The sequence below is a fragment of the Gossypium hirsutum genome, chromosome D01, assembly GCF_007990345.1.
Source record: "Gossypium hirsutum isolate 1008001.06 chromosome D01, Gossypium_hirsutum_v2.1, whole genome shotgun sequence".
NCBI classification, from domain to species: domain Eukaryota; kingdom Viridiplantae; phylum Streptophyta; class Magnoliopsida; order Malvales; family Malvaceae; genus Gossypium; species Gossypium hirsutum.
In genome coordinates this window covers 11151387-11169201 of record NC_053437.1, presented here as the reverse complement: position 1 = coordinate 11169201, position 17815 = coordinate 11151387, and the positions used below count along the sequence as shown (strand labels likewise).

Sequence of the window (17815 nt, the reverse complement as noted above, 5' to 3'; positions counted from 1 at the left end):
TTAGTAGGATTATGTTTTGTGCATGTTTAGACTAGAAATTTTGCTTGATCATTTAGATTAAATAGGGTACCTTTTTGATACACTGTAAGTAGAGTTTTTTAAAACTTCACAAGTATATTTATTTATATAATTAATTTTTTAATTTTTTTTTACATCATATAATATATTTGTCAAATCTTTAACTCAAACTCCATTGGAAATCTCAAATAATTTTCCTAACTTACATGGATATTTGTTATTAATATTTATTAATATTTTATATTAGGTTGCTAATTAAAAAAATAATTAAAACTAGGGTAAATTTGATATTTTATTTCTACTAATTAAACTCATAATAATGTTAAATCTAACTATTTATAAAAGAATAATTTTTTCTTGAATAGATAAAAGAATTAATTTTAGTTGGGAAGATATGCATTTTGACATGAACTTGGTTTTAAGGTTCAAGTTAGTATTTAAGGTTTTTTTTTGGTCTAATTAGGTACTTGAACTTGGCTTCGAGGTTCAGTTTGGTACTTAATTTTTTTTATCCAATTAGGTATTTTAACTAGGCATTTGATGCAAATTAGTACTTGAACTTAGTTTTGTATTCCAAATTGGTTCAAATAATCATTTATTGTAAGTTCAACCACACTTTAGGTACCAAATTGAATCTTAATCTAAACCTTAAAGTCAAGTTTAGATACCAAAATGTATATTCACTCTTTTTAAATATATTTCTTATAAATGAATTGAGATTTTTAATTAAATAAAGTTATTTACTAAACATATCAAATTTCTGTTTATTAAATATAATTATTTACTAAACATATCAATTTTTTATTTAATAAATCTAGTTGAGAATACATATTTTCTTTTCAATTAAGGAAATATTATGTTAAGTTAAAGTAAATTTATCCCTATACGGCTTGTGGAGATTTTTAGATAAACTTCCCAATATGATTTAAGATGTGATAAGTGTCCGATAAGATGTAGTAAAATATTCAAAAAAAAAAAAAGCAATTGTGTTGTTTAATTTATAGAATAAATTTTTTGTTTGCTTATTTTGAATTTGTTTAACTATTGATGGTATTTGTGAAGCTTATTGAATAATATTTTATATTTAACATTTATTTAATCTTATTATTTGATATTTATAAATATTTTTTATATACATATACCAAATATTTTTAAAAAATAACAATCAATCTAAAATAGTACATCGAAACAAACTGATATCAACGTATACCAATACTAGTAGAAAATGGTATATCCACCGAAATTGTACAAACTCCTTTAGTTTGAAGATTTCTAATTGTCGGAGGTAATAAATAGTCATTTGGAGCATTAAATGCGTGAAATTTTACAGTTTTGTACATAAGGGATTAATCCCTTTGTTTGAAAAAAATATATAACTATTAGTGTGAGGGATTGTTCCTCTTGGTTGCTAACTTCAAGTGATCGATCTCTTATGTGGGATCAATTCCACTATATCAAAACGTCTAAAATGAATTGGAATGAGTTTGATGCGTATTCAAAAGCATTTGGTTAACTCAAGAACATAATATATGAGTAATATTAATTTAAATAAGTGTTTTTGAATTTGTTTTGTACTTCAAAAACATTTCCTATTATATACATTGTTTTCCAATATAAAAGACTAAAGTAACAATATGAAAATTTATCTTAAATATTAGTTTAAACTACAAGTCACCCAACTATATTCATTTTTTTAGTCACCTAATTATGAAAAGTTATAAAATGGTCACTTAATTATGGTTTTTTTCCCCTTTTTTGGTCACCCAACTATAAAAAGTTACAAATTGGTCATCAAACTTTTCAACTTTGTCCTTTTTTTTTGTCACTAGCGGGCTAACGTAAAAATGAAAACATCTAAAAATCCAAGATAGTTGGGTGAATAAAAAAGATAAAATTGAATAGTTGAGTGACCATTTTGTAACTTTTTATAGTTCGGTGACCAAAAAAGATATTTACTAATAATTGAGTAATTATTTTCAAACTTTTCATAGTAGGGTGATTAAAAAAAAACCATAATTGAGTCAGTATTAATATAGTCTACCCTAAATATTATTTTATCAAAATTTATTTTGGAGGGTGAGAATCACCGGATGTTAGCTCCAACATTTTCTCAGCTATGGATAACGAGGAGGCAATGGTATCAAAGTTTAACATAAAGTAAAATGTTATAGGCCAAAATTACCCAACAAAACAACAATTAGCGTTTCATATCGCCTATTAGAAAATCAATAAGTCTTCACATTTTTCCTATTTTTGAAGACCAGATACCGACTTCAAACCTCCCAAAGCAGAACATTTAAACAACAAAACCATCACAGTAGGGTCTCTTAAAAATCCTCCTACCATGTGTGCATATGGAGTGATTCATTGGAGGAGTAGACAATACCAACTTCTACCCTTTGCTAATGCATTATCAATCTTTGTTTATGCAATTCCTAAAAAGAAAAAATCCAGGGACAAAGGCTTACTTCTTTACACTGGTGAGGTGTTTTTCAGCTTGATAAAAGGAGTTTTCTGGACTTAGAGGAAATGTTAAAAGAGGAAGATAAATGTGTAGGGTGAAAGGGTTTAATATAATTCCATAAAATATTTTTTTAAATCTTAATCAACTTAATTCCTCATGTCATTTAATCTAAACAATATATTAAAATTCTATTTACGGACAGAAATTTTAATAAAGAGACCGTTTTATTGGTAATGTATAGAGATTAATTTTCTTATTTTTATAATGAGAAATCTAAAATGCAATTTAAATATAATACAAAGACTTCTATACTTATTTTACATTAAAAAACATCCAAGAAAGCCTTACCCTATCTCTATATATATAAGTAGCTCTAATCTTGATCCATTTTCCCATCAATCTTAAACCTTTTCGCTAATAAGAGGTCACTTGGTGAAACCTATTCAAAGTGAAATTGTAAGAGGATGTTTGGTTCAAGAAATGTAAAAATGTGTTTCGGAATTAGATTACGAAATGGAATGTCCGGTATATTACATTATCTTGTTCAGTTTATTTAGTTAGAATGTAAAATTCAAGTGTTTGGTAAACTAACTGTAAAATTATCTAGATACACATTTTACTAATTAAATACCTTTGTTCTAGAATTTATTTTTTAATAAGTTTAGTTCCTTTAATATTTTTTAGTCTTAGTTTCTATAAAACTATGATAAATTATCACAATTCTTATTTTTTTTATTATGATTTATATATTAATAAACAAATATACGATGTTGAAATTAATTTATATATCATAACTATAAGGTTTATATGTTAGGAAAGCAGTTTAAGTAGTTTATTCAAATAAGTCCTTTTAGTATTTTTGTACTTAAAAAAGTCCCCCATCTTTAATGCATATTCATAGAAGCCCTTAACTTTGATTATTTGACATTATTTTATGACATGGAATTAAAGTTGACAAATAACATGAAAAAAAAATTTGTGTTATTTTTAAATACTATAATTTTATATAAAAAATTTAACACTATGGTTTGTTAAAATTAATTTTATTTTATTTTTCCTATTGTTTTCTATTTTAATTATTTTTAAAAAGTGATTTTCAATAAGGAGGGATCCACTTACACACTGTTGTTAATGATAAATTTCTCATTCCTGTCATTGAAGAGTTGTTGGATGAATTTGGGAAGGAAACATTCTTTTCTAATATGGACCTGAGTTCAGGCTTTCATCAAACTCGAATGTGAGAGTCTGACATTCATAAGAATGCATTTATAACTACCACGATGAATTCCTAGTGATGTCTTTTGGCCTCAATAATGCACCATCTAGTTTCCAAGCTCTAATGAATGTAGTTTTAAGCCACTGTTGAGGAGGTCAATGCTTGTTTTTTTTATGGCATTCTAATTTATTCTAATACTTGGAATGATCACTTGTGGCATCTGAAAGAAGTGTTGATCGTACTAAGGAGGAATCAACTCTATGCGAAGATGAGTAAATGTCGTTTTGTAGCTTTTGAAATTGAGTACTTGGGGCATTCATTTCCAAAGGGATAGTGGCTATGGATAGCTCTATTGGGTTTGAGTTGCTACCTAGGGTCCAAGAATCTTGGCAAAGAGATCCAAGGCTAAAGAAGATCTATTTTGACATCCAAGTCACTACTTCCTTGCATCCAAAACATTCTTGGGATGGCAAATTTCTTAAAAGAAGGGGCAAAATTATAATGGGGACAAATGAAGAGTTAAGGAAAGAGCTCATTGAATACTTTCATAATAGTGCTTTGGGAGGCCATTATGGGGTCCAAGCCACTAGGAATCGTTCGCCCAACTTCCTTTATTAGAAAGGTATAACAAATGATGTTAAGAAGTGGGTAAGGAAATGTGTGGTTTGTCAGAGATGCAAAAGTGACTATACTACTAAACCAAGTTTACTGTAGCCTTTGGTCATTCCTGATAAAGCCTGGGCTGAGGTTAGCATAGACTTTGTAGAAGGCCTTCCTATTTCCAAGGGTAAGCACTCTATCATGGTGGTAGTTGATCGGTTGACCAAATATGATCACTTTATTACTTTGTCCCATCCTTATACAACCTTGATAGTAGCTCAGGAGTACCTTAACTAGGTCTATAAGCTTTATGAAGTTCCTCAGTCAATCAATTTTGACAAAGACGAGATATTTATTAGCACTTTTTGAAAGGAATTGTTAGAAGATTAGGCACTAAGCTGAAGCTTTCTATTGCCTACCATCCTGAAACTGATGGACAAACAGACGTTTTGAACACGTGTTTGCAAGGGTATTAGAGGTGTAAGAACTAGTGAAAGGCCAGGGGATTAAGTAAAATGTTTGGCCCTTCCTGAATGGTGGTACAACACCTCTTACCATTCTTCCATTGAGACATGTTGGAACTAAGAAATTGGAATGTGAAACTTTGATAGAAACTTAAGCAACAAGCTTAAATATCTTGCTGATCAAATAAGAAAATTGGCTTGAGTTTTGTGAACAAAAGAATTGTTTAACTGAAATCAAAATGAAGAAGAAGTTTGAAAGATTTCATTACAATGAATAAAGGCACAAAGCCATTACATATGCCAAGCATTTCAGCTGGACAAAAGATGAGAAATTACCTAAACATGTACCTAACTCCACTAAGTTGCATAGAAAATTGATAAACATAACTTGTCAACTTGGTAAAGCTAATTTATCAATCCATCAGCACCTAATTACATCATGTATACTAATAACTTTGTTCATATTTAACTAAGTAACAAAACATTCATCTCAAGTAACAAAATGTAAGCATGATCTTCAGCAGCAACTTGCATGGTTCGGCCAGCTTGGTCTGCTTCATGTTCTGCATGTAAGCCAACTTCAACACTCCTCATTGGCTTGCATACTGCAAACTCTCAATTTGGCTCTCAAATAATTAATCTTGACACACAAAGAGGCTTTGTCAAGATATCAGCAAGTTGATCTTCAGAACTGCAATGAATCAATTTAACTTCTTGAGATTGTTCCATTTCCCTAACAAAATGAAACTTGATCTTAAAATGTTTTGTCTTCCCATGAAACACTGGATTCTTTGGAATTGCAACAGCAGATTGGTTGTTACATTTAATCTTTGTTGCTTCCCTTTGGTGTAAATTCAAGTCAGCCATAATCTTTCTTAACCAAATTGCTTGGTTAACAACTCCTACAACTGCTACATAATCTACCTCAGTTGTTGATTGAGCAACAACAGTTTGCTTCTTTGAGCTCCAACAAAAAATGGCTGAACCAAGGGTAAACAGATACCCCGAGGTGCTTTTCATGTCATCAATTGATCTAGTCCAGTCACTATCAGAAAAACCAAGCAGTTTCATGCTGTCAACCTTGGTAAACTTCATCCCAAAGCCTTGAGTGCCTTTAATGTACCTGAGAACTCTTTTTGCAGCTCGAAAATGGTTCACATTGCAGCAATGTATGAACCTAGATAGGAGACTAACAACATACATTATGTCTGGTCTTGTAGCTGTCAAATACAGCAGACATCCTACTAAGCTTTTATAGGTTATTTCAGACACCTTCTCGAAATCACCTTCGTTTGATAATTTTTCTCTAACAACAACTGGAGTGCTAGTTGCCTTGCAATTTTGCATAGAGAATTTGCTCAGAATCTTTAAGGCAAATACCTTTTGACTCAAGAAAATTCCTTGTTGAGTCTGGGAAACTTCCATGCCAAGGAAGTAGGACATTTCTTCCAAAGCTGACATTTCAAACATACTTTGCATTTTTCTTTTGAAGTTAGTCAACATATCATTGTTTCCTCCTGTCACTAGCAGGTCATCTACATACAATGAGACAATGAGCTGTGTTTCATCACCTTCTTTCTTCACATACAAAGTGGGCTCACTGATGGTTCTCTCGAACCCCAAGCTTGCTAGATAGCTGTCTATTCTGTCATACCAGGCCCTTGGTGCCTGTTTTAAGCCATACAAGGCTTTTCTTAGCTTGTACACACTATCTTCATTGGCTGGAACTCTGAAACCTTCAGGTTGTTCAACATAGATATCCTCATCAAGAAATCCATTGAGGAAGGTAGATTTTACATCAAGTTGATGTATTTTCCACTGCCTTTGTGCAGCCAATGCAATCAGCAGTCTGATTGTATCAAGCCTTATTGCTGGTGCAAATGTTTCAAGGTAGTCAATCCCATATTTTTGACTAAATCCTTTCACAACCAGCCTTTCTTTTAGTTTTTTCAAGCTTCCACCAACATTATGTTTGGCTCGAAACACCTATTTTACTCCTATGACCTTCCTATTAGCTTAGCCTTACAACTAACTCTTAGGTCTGGTTTTTGTCAATCATGCTCATTTCATCAAGCATGGCTTGTCTCCATCCTTCTTGAGCTTGAGCTTCTTCGAAACAAGTTGTTCCACAGTTACCACATTTGCTCTTTTATATATTTCAGTCAGTGGTCTGGTTCCCTTAATTGGCTCATGATCAATGTCCATTTCAGGATCATTCTGATTGACTTCAATTTGATCTGACATAAGATCTTCAGCATTAGCTTATGGTTCACTTTTATCCCAGTTCCAGCTTGACTTCTCATCAAATACAACATCTCTGCTCACAAAGACCTTTTTGGTTGTAGGATCTAGAATCCTATAGGCTTTCTTGACACTGCTGTAGCCCATCAAAATACCAGGCTGAGCCTTATTGGCTAACTTATCCCTTTTAACTGCAGGAATATGAGCATAACAAATGTAGCCAAAGATCTTCAGATGTGCAACTAATGGCTTGAACCCAAACCAAGCTTCAAATCGTGTTTTTTCAAATAGTGCTTTAGTTGGTAGCCTGTTTTGAAGGTATATTGCAGTGTTAACTGCCTTAGCCCACAGAGTTTTAGGTAAATTTCTTTCAAACATCAAGCATCTGGCCATATCCATTAAGCTTCTATTCTTTCTCTCACTAACACCATTTTGTTAAGGTGTATAGGTGTTGGTGAGCTGGTGTTTAATGCATGTTTCATCACAAAAACTTTGAAACATTACTGAAGTATACTCTGTGCCAGTGTTTGACCTTAGTGTCTTGAGCTTGCAACCTGATTCTATTTCTACTGCAGCCTTGAACTTCCAAAATACTGATGCCACTTCTGATTTGTGTTTGAGAAAATAGCCCCAACAGAATCTTGAGTAATCATCAATAAAGAGGATGAAATACTTGCTGCCATTTAAGGATTCAATTCTCATAGGGCCACACACATCAGTGTGGACTAATTGCAACTTCTCAGAGGTTCTCTAGGCCTTGTTCAAAGGAAATGGCAGTCTAGCTTGCTTTCCTAGCTAACACACTTCACAAACATCATCCTTTTTGACTGATTTTGTGAAGTTTTCAACTAAATCTCCTTTGGTCAACTGAACTAGAGACTTGTAATTGACATGGCCCACCCTTTTATGCCATAAGTTAGATTCATCTAAAATAGTTGTGTAGGCACAAACTGAGTTTTTACTCCAATCAATAACAAAGCTTCTGTTAGTCATGCTTACTAACATGAGCTTGGATCCACTTGGATCACTAATCAGGCATTCTTTGTCTTTAAAAACACAGAGTAACCCTTTTTAAGCAGCTGAGCTATACTAAGCAGATTTTTATCAATTTCAAGTACTAACAAGACATTAGAAACCAGTTGGTATATGTAGGAGTGTCAATCAGCACATCTCCCTTGCCTTCTACTTTAATGTAGTGTCCATTACCCACTTTACCTCTTGTGTTGAAGGATCTGTCAATACTTTTGAAATAGACTCATCAGGTGTCATGTGGTTTGTGTAACACCCCTAACCCGTCTCCGTCGTCGAATCAGGGTTACGAGACATTACGAAACCAAGCTCACATAAACATAACTTTAATATCTAATTCCAAATGCAAGTCCAATTCATGAACATATATAATCAAATTCAAGCATGGAAGTTAAACTCTTTTCGCATTGCTATTTACACAATAGGATTCAAAATTATCCAAAACATTATCAAGCCTATACATGCCATAAGATCGAGTTCAAATATTTAACAAAATACCAAAAGAAGTCGATAGTGTGATGGGCGGTGCTGATGATCCCCGAGCTCGTAACGCGTCTCCAAAAAAAAAATCTATAAAAACGAATGAACGAAAGCAAACAAAGTAAGCTTTTATAGCTTAGTAAGTCTACAGCATATCTATAATACATATAAAAGAATCATATAATTCTTTAAGTAAATTTATTGAAATTACAATCATCAAATGTGATTACTAATCAAACACTACTTTATTGAGTCATTTTGTTTAAGTCTAAAAGGATGTATATTTATCTAATACACATAAACGGACAAATGTATATACATTATATACATATAATCAAGTTTCTAGCATAATCCTTAACAGCATATACTGATTTCTAGAGTACTTATTGTTCGCACTTCATCGAATCCATTTAAATACAACTATTCAACTACATATATCAAAAGCCAAATTTTTATGCTTATCATCCATAAATGCCGAATGCACATATGCACCTATACCCATCTATGCCGAATGCATAGATACATACACTTATTTTCACCTATGCCGAATGCATACACATAAATATATTCACCTATGCCGAATGCAACATATATATATATATACATATCTATCAATTGCTTAGACCAAATATATGTATATATATATGCTCATCAAGTTAATATGACTAAAATCATGTGATTGAACATTTATGTATACATCGATTTCATATAATCAAAATCATAGAGGTATCAATTGTATATTATCACATGCTTTAAACGGATTCACCGGCATTTAGCCTGCTAGGTTTTAAAACCTGATTCAATACACCGGCTCTTAGCCTGCTAGACTTATAGTCCGAAATGTGTCACCGGCATTAAGCCTGCTAGACTTATAGTCTGAAATGTGTCACCGGCATTAAGCCTGCTAGACTTATAGTCTGAAATGTGTCACCGGCATTAAGCCTGCTAGACTTATAGTCTGAATAATTTCACCGGCATTAAGCCTGCTAGACGTAAAGTCTGAATTATGTCACTAACGATAAACCGAATGATACTGAGCTTTAACAAAAGAATCTCAATTCATAGGAGTTGTATATCATAATGGTATATAGAATTCACATAAAAATTCAGCTCAATAATTTATAAACTATATCCTTAACCCACATCGGTATAAAAAGTTTAGTCATCAAATTCAACTCAATATCTAAATTATACATCCGAATATATATATATATATATATAACTTAACACATTGAAGCATACTATTAATATCGTACTTTCGAACACATTAAGATAATCCAAGCTAATAATTTCATCTCTTCAACCCCGTTCAAGAACCTTTACAAGAACATATATACCTAATCGAATCTCCCTTTTTCATATATAAGTTTCATACTTAAATTTATCACAAGAACATATACATGCATAGTTGCATAGTCGAACCCCTTATAAACTTGTATAAATGGCATACCTAAGTTCAATACGAGAACATATAGATGTAGATTTGCATAATATATATATAATTCACTCATACTTTTAATTATTTCAACTATCATATTTTTAATTATAATTCATCCAAAAACAGCTCATATACTTATTTATATACTGATTTTATGACATTAAATAGCTAATAGACTTACCTCGGATATCAGCAAACACGATCGACTATTCGATTATCTTCGACTTCCCCCGATCCAAATTCGTTTTCTTCGTTCCTTGATCTTGAATTAAGCTTCAAAAGATGGCCGAACCTAGCTTAGGTTTCTTTCTTTTTCTTTTCTCTAGTTTCGGTCAAAATAAGATGAAAAATGTGGCTTTTAATTTGTTTGTCTTTTAATATATTAACATTATAATATAATATATTATTATAACCTTTATACATAATATAAAAACTATAATTTATAAGCATAATGCGATCCACTATCTTGAATAATGGCCTAATTTCCTATTAAGGACTTCACATTATAAAGACATTAGCAAGTTAGCACTTTACACATTAATTAGTCAATTTCACATTTTATGCGATTAAGTCCTTTTATTAAATTAAGCACACAAACAATAAAATTAATTCACGAAATTTTCACACATGTAAATTAACATATAATAAACACATGAAATAATATTAAAATATTTTTTTAACTCGGACTTGTGGTCCCGAAACCACTATGTCCAATTAGAGTCAAAATCGGGCTGTTACAGTTTGTGCAACCATTGTCAATCAGCCACCCTTTTGTGATATTTCTTTTGGTGGCTGAGCAGAAGACAATAAAGATTTTATTCCTCTTGATCACAACCTTCTTCTGCAACTTGAGCTTCAACTCTAAGCTGTTGAGGCTAATTTTGCTTCTGTTTGCCTTTATTTTTGCAAACTTTCTCAACATGGCCCATCTGTTTGTAGATTTTGCACTGCACATTAGGTCTAAACCATCAATTTGCCTCTGAATGGCTAAGCCTTCTACAATGTAAGCAATGTGGATATCTTCTTCTTGCTCCATCTCTTCTAGGCTTGTCTGACTAAGTCTTCTTCCTTTTATAGCCAGAGGAGCTCAAGATTGGTTTACTCTTGGCTTGGAAGGCACCTTCTTGTTGCTCTTTCTGTCTTCTGGCTCTTCTTTGTTCCTGAGCATGAAGAGCATTGATTAGCTCAGTCAAATAAATGCTTGACAGATCTCTTGAGTCTTTCAAGGAGGAGATTTTGGCTTCATATCTTTTAGGTAAGGTTGAAATAACCTTTTCCACTATTCTAGCTTCACTAAACTGGTCCCCAAGCAATCTAATGCTATTCACAACAAACATGATCCTGTCTGAGTACTGCTTAACTGTTTCTGCTTCCTTCATCTTCAAATTTTCAAAGTCCCTTATCAAATTCAAGAGTTTTTACTGCCTTGTTCTTTCAGTACCTTGAAACTCCTCCTTAAGCCTGTCCCAAGCCTATTTTGGAGATTCACAAGCCATAATCCTTGTGAAAATTAAGTTTGACACATTATTTTGAATGCAAGACATTACTTTGTATCTCATGGCTCTATCATCAGATACTGTCTGATTTGAGCCAGTGTGAGGTTGGCTCTTAAATGTGGTGGTTCAACATCAACATTGACAACCTCTCACAAGTCAAATACCTGCAGATAGGTCTTCATTTTCACTACCCAAATGTGGTAGCCTTCACCATTGAACACTGGTGGTGGAGCTGGAGAGAAACCAGATGAAAACATTACTCTAGAGGATTGAAAAAAGAGAGGTCCACTAAGAAATCAACTCTTGATACCAATTGTTAGAACTAAGAAATCAGAATGTGAAACTTTGACAGAAACTTAAGCAACAAGCTTAAATATCTTGCCGATCAAACAAGAAAATCGACTTGAGTTTTGTAAACAAAAGAATTGCTTAACTGAAATCAAAATGAAGAAGAAGTTTGAAAGATTTCATTACAATGAATAAAGGCACAAAGCCATTACATTACCAAGCATTTTAGCTGGTCAAAAGATGAGAAATTACCTAAACATGTACCTAACTCCACTAAGTTGCATAGAAAATTGATAAACATAACTTGTACACTTGGTAAAGCTGATTTATCAATCCATTAGCACCTAATTACATCATGTATACTAATAACTTAGTTCATATTTAACTAAGTAACAAAACATTCATTTCAAGTAACAAAACGTAAGCATGATCTTCAGCAGCAACTTGCATAGTTCGGCAGCTTGGTTTGCTTCATGTTTTGCATGTAAGCCAACTTCAATAGGACATCTCTTGATGAAGCTCTATATGGGCAATCCCCTCCCTGCATCTTCCTTGGCTAGAGCTTCTTGAGTGGCTAGTGTGGATAAGAGCCTATAACATAAAGAGGCAACAACACAAATGCTCTAATTCCATCTTCAAAGGGCCAAGGATAAAATGAAGCACGTGGCTAATAGGAGGAGTGACATGACCTTTGAAGTTGATGATCTTATGTACTTGAAGCTGCAACTATATATGCATCACACAATTAGGGCGGAAAAAAAAGAAATCCAAAGCTGGCCCCCAACTTCTTTGGACCATTTCCTGTTGAGGCTAGAGTTGGAAAGGTAACTTATAGGCTGACATTACCACTTGGGTCATGAGTTCGCTCTACCTTCCATGTTTCTTAACTCAAGAAACATGTAAGGAATACAATCCATCAACCTGATCTTCCTATAGTTGGTATTGATGGCGCTATGATTAAGGAACCTACTTGTATCTTGGACAAACGAATGGTGAAACGTGGGAACAAGGCAGTGATTGAAGTGCTTGCAGAATGGACGAATGCTTTTCTAGATAGTGCCACCTGGGAGAATTTATAAGAACTTCAGAGGAAGAACCCCTGTTTTGATCCTTGAAGATAAGGATCCTTCGAATGAGGGGCAAACTGTTATGAAAATTTGTGTTGTTAGTTCTGTTAGATAATAAGATAGGGAATTTTGAGTGATGTTGAGTGTTTACTGAAATGAGTGTTCAAGGGGAAGTGGGAGTTGTGTTACTGAAACTGGGCATTTTAGGGAAATTTTTGTAATAATTTCATAACCACCTTTTGTAACAACCCTTTTAACTGCCATCTTCCATTTCATTATACAGTGAGGAAATTGAGGGAAGGAAATTATCAATGAAATCCAACAAAATTCTTTTCTTTCTCTACTCATTCTTCTTCTTCTCTCTATCTCTTCCTACAATTAATATTTTAATGATCTAACTATCCAATTGCATATTAAACATGGATCATGTATGTGAATATTGTATTATGAGAAAACCTTTCAACTGCTCAATAAATATTAATATATAATATTTTTATCGGTTACATGATAAATACAATTATATTGATGAATTCAACAATTGGATCGCTAAAATATTAATTGTATAAAAATATAAAAAAATGTAAAATGATTTTAATTTTACACTAATAAGAATCCTAAGAACTATTTTATTGACCAGCAATTAGTAAATCTCATTAAAATCAAAAGGTAAAAAGTTATTGTCTAAGTCAAGCAACTAATTAATCATAATTAATGGCTTCTATGAATAAGCATTAAAGATGAGGGGTTTCGATAAAAAAAGAAAAAGGGTTTATTTAAATATTAAAAAATATTCTATAAGGGCTCTTATTAAGCTATTATAGTTTAAAGGTAGTATATAAGTCTAATTATAATAATTGCATTGCTAATAAATAAATTATTAGTGTAAATATGATAATTATAATTTTAAAGTATAACATTTATTGTTTTATTGTTAAAAAATATATATTTTTGTTTTTAAATAAACTTAAATTTTATTTGATAAAAAATATTAAAATAATTAAAACAAAGAATGAATTAGTCTAAAATTTAAGATTATGCTGCCGTAATGATGTTACATTGACATCTTGACCCTATTTAAGAATATGAGATTACGAGGTAATCAGAATGTTATGAATCCAAGCACATTTTAGACCTGCACATATTATTTTTTAAAAAGTTAAAATATATATATTTATATTATTTTAATTTAATAGTTAATAATTTTATATATTTTTTATTTATTAAAATTTTATATATAGTTTTTTTTAACAATTTTTAATGTTTACATTATAGTAGTATTATATATTATTATAGATTTAATTTTTGTGTTATAAATCACATAATATATAAAAAATAATATAATATAAAACATTACAAACTTATAAAATGAGTTAGCTGGGCTCAGGCCTTGAATGTTCAAACACGAACTCAATCCATATTTTAAATGGGCCTAATTTTTTAGCCCAAGCCCATTTTTTGGATCTAATATTTTTGTCTAAACCCTTCTAAATTTCGAGTAGTCTTTCGGACCTAGGCGAGTAGCCTAACCTATAAACAGGTCTAATCCCAAACCATGATTCCTTAGATTTGAACTGAGAACTAGGAAGAAGAGTTTGTTGATTAGTAGGGTCAAGATCATTGGAGGTAGCAAAGACTTCAAATTTGTAATCTAACCCATGTAGAAGTAAGAGTTCAAGAGAGAGAGAGAGAGAGAGAGAGAGAGAGAGAGAGAGAGAGAGAGAGAGAGAGAGAGAGAGAGAGAGAGAGAGAGAGAGAGAGAGAGAGAGAGAGAGAGAGAGAGAGAGAGAGAGAGAGAGAGAGAGAGAGAGAGAGAGAGAGAGAGGGAGAGAGAGAGAGAGAGAGAGAGAGAGGGAGAGAGAGAGAGAGAGAGAGAGAATGGCAACCGATTTGTTGGTCGGTTCAGTTGGTTTTTTCCGAAACCAACTTAACTGACCTAAATCTATCAAAACTGAACTGATTGACCATCTTTGAGAAAATTGAAAAAAATCAAACTGACATTAAGTCAGTCAGTTTGGTCGATTTTTCGTTAACCAACCTTTTTAATTTTTTTATTTGAAAATTTAGAAAAGAGATATTATGTGATAAGATTTGAGTTAATAGGGACTAAATTATAAATATTTTAAAATTTGGGAACTTGGGAGAAAAGGACTGATTTTAAAAAATCGTAAAATAATAAAAATTGAACTTTGGGGACTAAATCATGAGATTGGAAAACTGAAATTTTAGGGACTATATTGTAAAATTTGTAATATTGAAAAATAGGGTTATTTAGTAAATTCTGAAAAATATAGGAGTGGGTTCAACTTTTATTTTTTTTAATTGGGTTGTGTGTTATTAAATTGAATGGGTTTAGAGGTTGTTGGGTTAATGGTTAAAGTTATTGGGCCGAGTTTAGTGGGTAATATATTTATTATATTATAAAAATAAATATGTTTTAAATAATTTAAAAATAATATAATATAAATCAATTTTTTTCTATCGATTCGATTTCGAAATTCAAAAATCGAGAACTGATTGGTTAAACAAAAAAAAAACTCTAACATCAAAACCGAAAAGATCACTAAAACCGATTAAATCGAAAAAATGGAATGTATTAACTTTCCGGCTAAAACTGGGTAGAACCTTAGCTCAAAAGTTCATGCCTTGGACTTTATTCTATCATGTACATTAATTATTCTTACTGTATTAGTTAGAGAAATGAATTTTGGTCTATTATGATTTTATGTAGTCACAAATTATTAATATAATTATCAATATAGCCCTATTTTATGCTTACATATTGTATACATAAATAATTTTATTTATCTAATAGAGAAATAAAATAATATATTGATCTCTTTAAATGTGTACAGTTAAATTAAAATAAAAATTTTATATGTATAATTATATCAAATAAGAAATTATACACCAAATTACAGTAATATACCATAATTAAGCAACTAATTAAAGAAATGAGAATTGGGCAATGGTTCCAAAATTGCATCCAAGGTAATATTTCATTTCTAACATATCCTATCTTATAAAATTCAAAGATAGAGGAACCTACTCCTCTTCTTTTTCATTTATTTTATTCTATTTCCCTTTGAGTGGAAAGTAGATGTTGATTCACACTATAAAAATGTCTAATCGTTTGACAAATAAAAATCAAAGGCTTTTGATGATGAAATTTTCAAATCAATACAACTCAATATCCCCACCGGAAGGAATTTTAAGGTCCGTTGTAGACTAAAATTCTTAATCCTAGAAAACTTTGTCCTTTCAAGTAGTCCAAACAAGGATTGAGTGAGATCCATTTCCACACATAAATAAACAATACGAGATAGATGAACAAAGAGTTCACAAAAAAATCAAAGCCTAAATGGATGGGGAAATCAATAACTTGGTCAAGCTATGGCTCTCAATTCTAGCATCTCTTTTTTATTGCTATTTTTTAGCTTCAAAGATCCCCAAAGGTAAGTTTAGGCTCATTTCTCTTCTCCCAATCTTCATCCTTTTCACTGCCCTCCCTCTATACCTCTCATATGTCTTCCCTATAGGCCTAATAGCTTTGCTATTCTCTTGGTTAGGTAACTTCAAGCTCCTCCTTTTTGCCTTTGATAAAGGACCACTTTCAACTCACTCATCTAATTCCCTAATTCATTTTATCTTCATAGCTTCTCTCCCTATAAAAATCAAGGAAAATGAGAAATACCCATTTCTCAAAAGCCCCGATATACATCAAAATTCATCTAAAAAACATCCCAAATTGCCTCTAAATTGGCCAACCAAAGTATTGCTTTTTGCCATATTGGTGAGTGCACATGATTATAAACAAACTCTGCACCCAAAGATTGTATTGCTTCTATACAGTTGCATGGTGTATTTATTGATAGACATAATTTTTGGTATATTTAATGGTCTAGTACATGCCACATCGGGGTTGGAGCTCGAACCGCCATCCGATGAACCTTATCTTTCAACATCGTTGCAAGATTTTTGGGGTAGGAGATGGAACCTCATGGTAACATATCTTCTACGCCACACCGTATACAAACCCGCTCGGTCATTTTTTGACAACATGTTAGGCTCCATGTGGGCTCCACTTGCGGCAGTGCTGGCGGCTTTCATTGTCTCTGGGCTAATGCATGAGCTCGTGTTCTACTACGTCACACGTGTGAGTCCCACGTGGGAGGTAACATGGTACTTCGTTTTGCATGGGGCATGTGTAGTTGTAGAGTTTGGTGTCAAAAGAGTGTTTTCCAGCAAGGCTCAGCTGCATTGGGCGGTGTCAACACCATTAACAGTCGGGTTCGTGGTGGCTACCGCTATGTGGCTATTTTTCCCGCCGGTGTTGAGGACTGGTGCTGTCGAGAAAGCCATTGAAGAGTGCAAGGTCTTGTTGGATTTTGCCAAGGTTTTATGGAAAGTGAATTCTTTTTGGTAATAGAAAAGATTTATTTTACTGAAAATGCAAGATATGAAAGAGGGGTGAAATATTGGATTTTTACTAATTCAATAAAATCTGTTGACTTTTTCTATCAATCTGCCTTGCAACAAATACAAACTTCTGTCTAACAGCATTTGCCCAGAATCATGGTTATTTGTTGATTTATTAAAATATGGGTATTTAATTTTGCCTTTTCAAAATTATTATTGCGAGCTAAAGGTTGGAAATTTTGTGTTGTTCCATGTGCTGAGAACAATTTCTTTTTTGATTTTTGGTGATCCCCAGCAAGAACTTCTTGGCTCAGAGAATGGAAAATTATTGGCAACAACCAATAGCAAAATAGCAGATGATATTTGAAAATTGTATACGTCCTTTATTGGAACTGAATTTTGTGGAGTTAAGTGAATGTTGAAGTTGCTTTCCTATGTCAATTTTTTAAGCAATTATTTCCTAGCGATGCACCCTAATTTTGTTTCAGAACTCCATATGGTGGTCGAAGCCAAATGGTGGTATATCGGATAATATTTCGAGAGCTCGCCCTATCATTCATAACATCCTAAAGAAAGGTGTAAGATCATTACGTGAATC

General features: G+C 32.4%; 1 protein-coding gene across 1 annotated transcript; it reads left to right on the top strand.

Annotated features, from left to right (window-relative positions):
- Positions 1–16090: 16090 nt before the first annotated feature.
- On the top strand, positions 16091–17322 carry LOC107921834 (probable long-chain-alcohol O-fatty-acyltransferase 3). The gene has a single exon (XM_016851675.2). The coding sequence runs from the start codon at positions 16160–16162 to the stop codon at positions 17222–17224; it is 1065 nt and encodes a 354-aa protein (XP_016707164.2). The 5' UTR covers positions 16091–16159; the 3' UTR covers positions 17225–17322.
- The last annotated feature ends 493 nt before the right edge of the window (positions 17323–17815 follow it).

Excerpts from the sequence above, each read along its gene's own strand:
- LOC107921834 (XM_016851675.2), top strand. The coding sequence starts at position 16,160 with ATGGATGGGGAAATCAATAACTTGGTCAAGCTATGGCTCTCAATTCTA.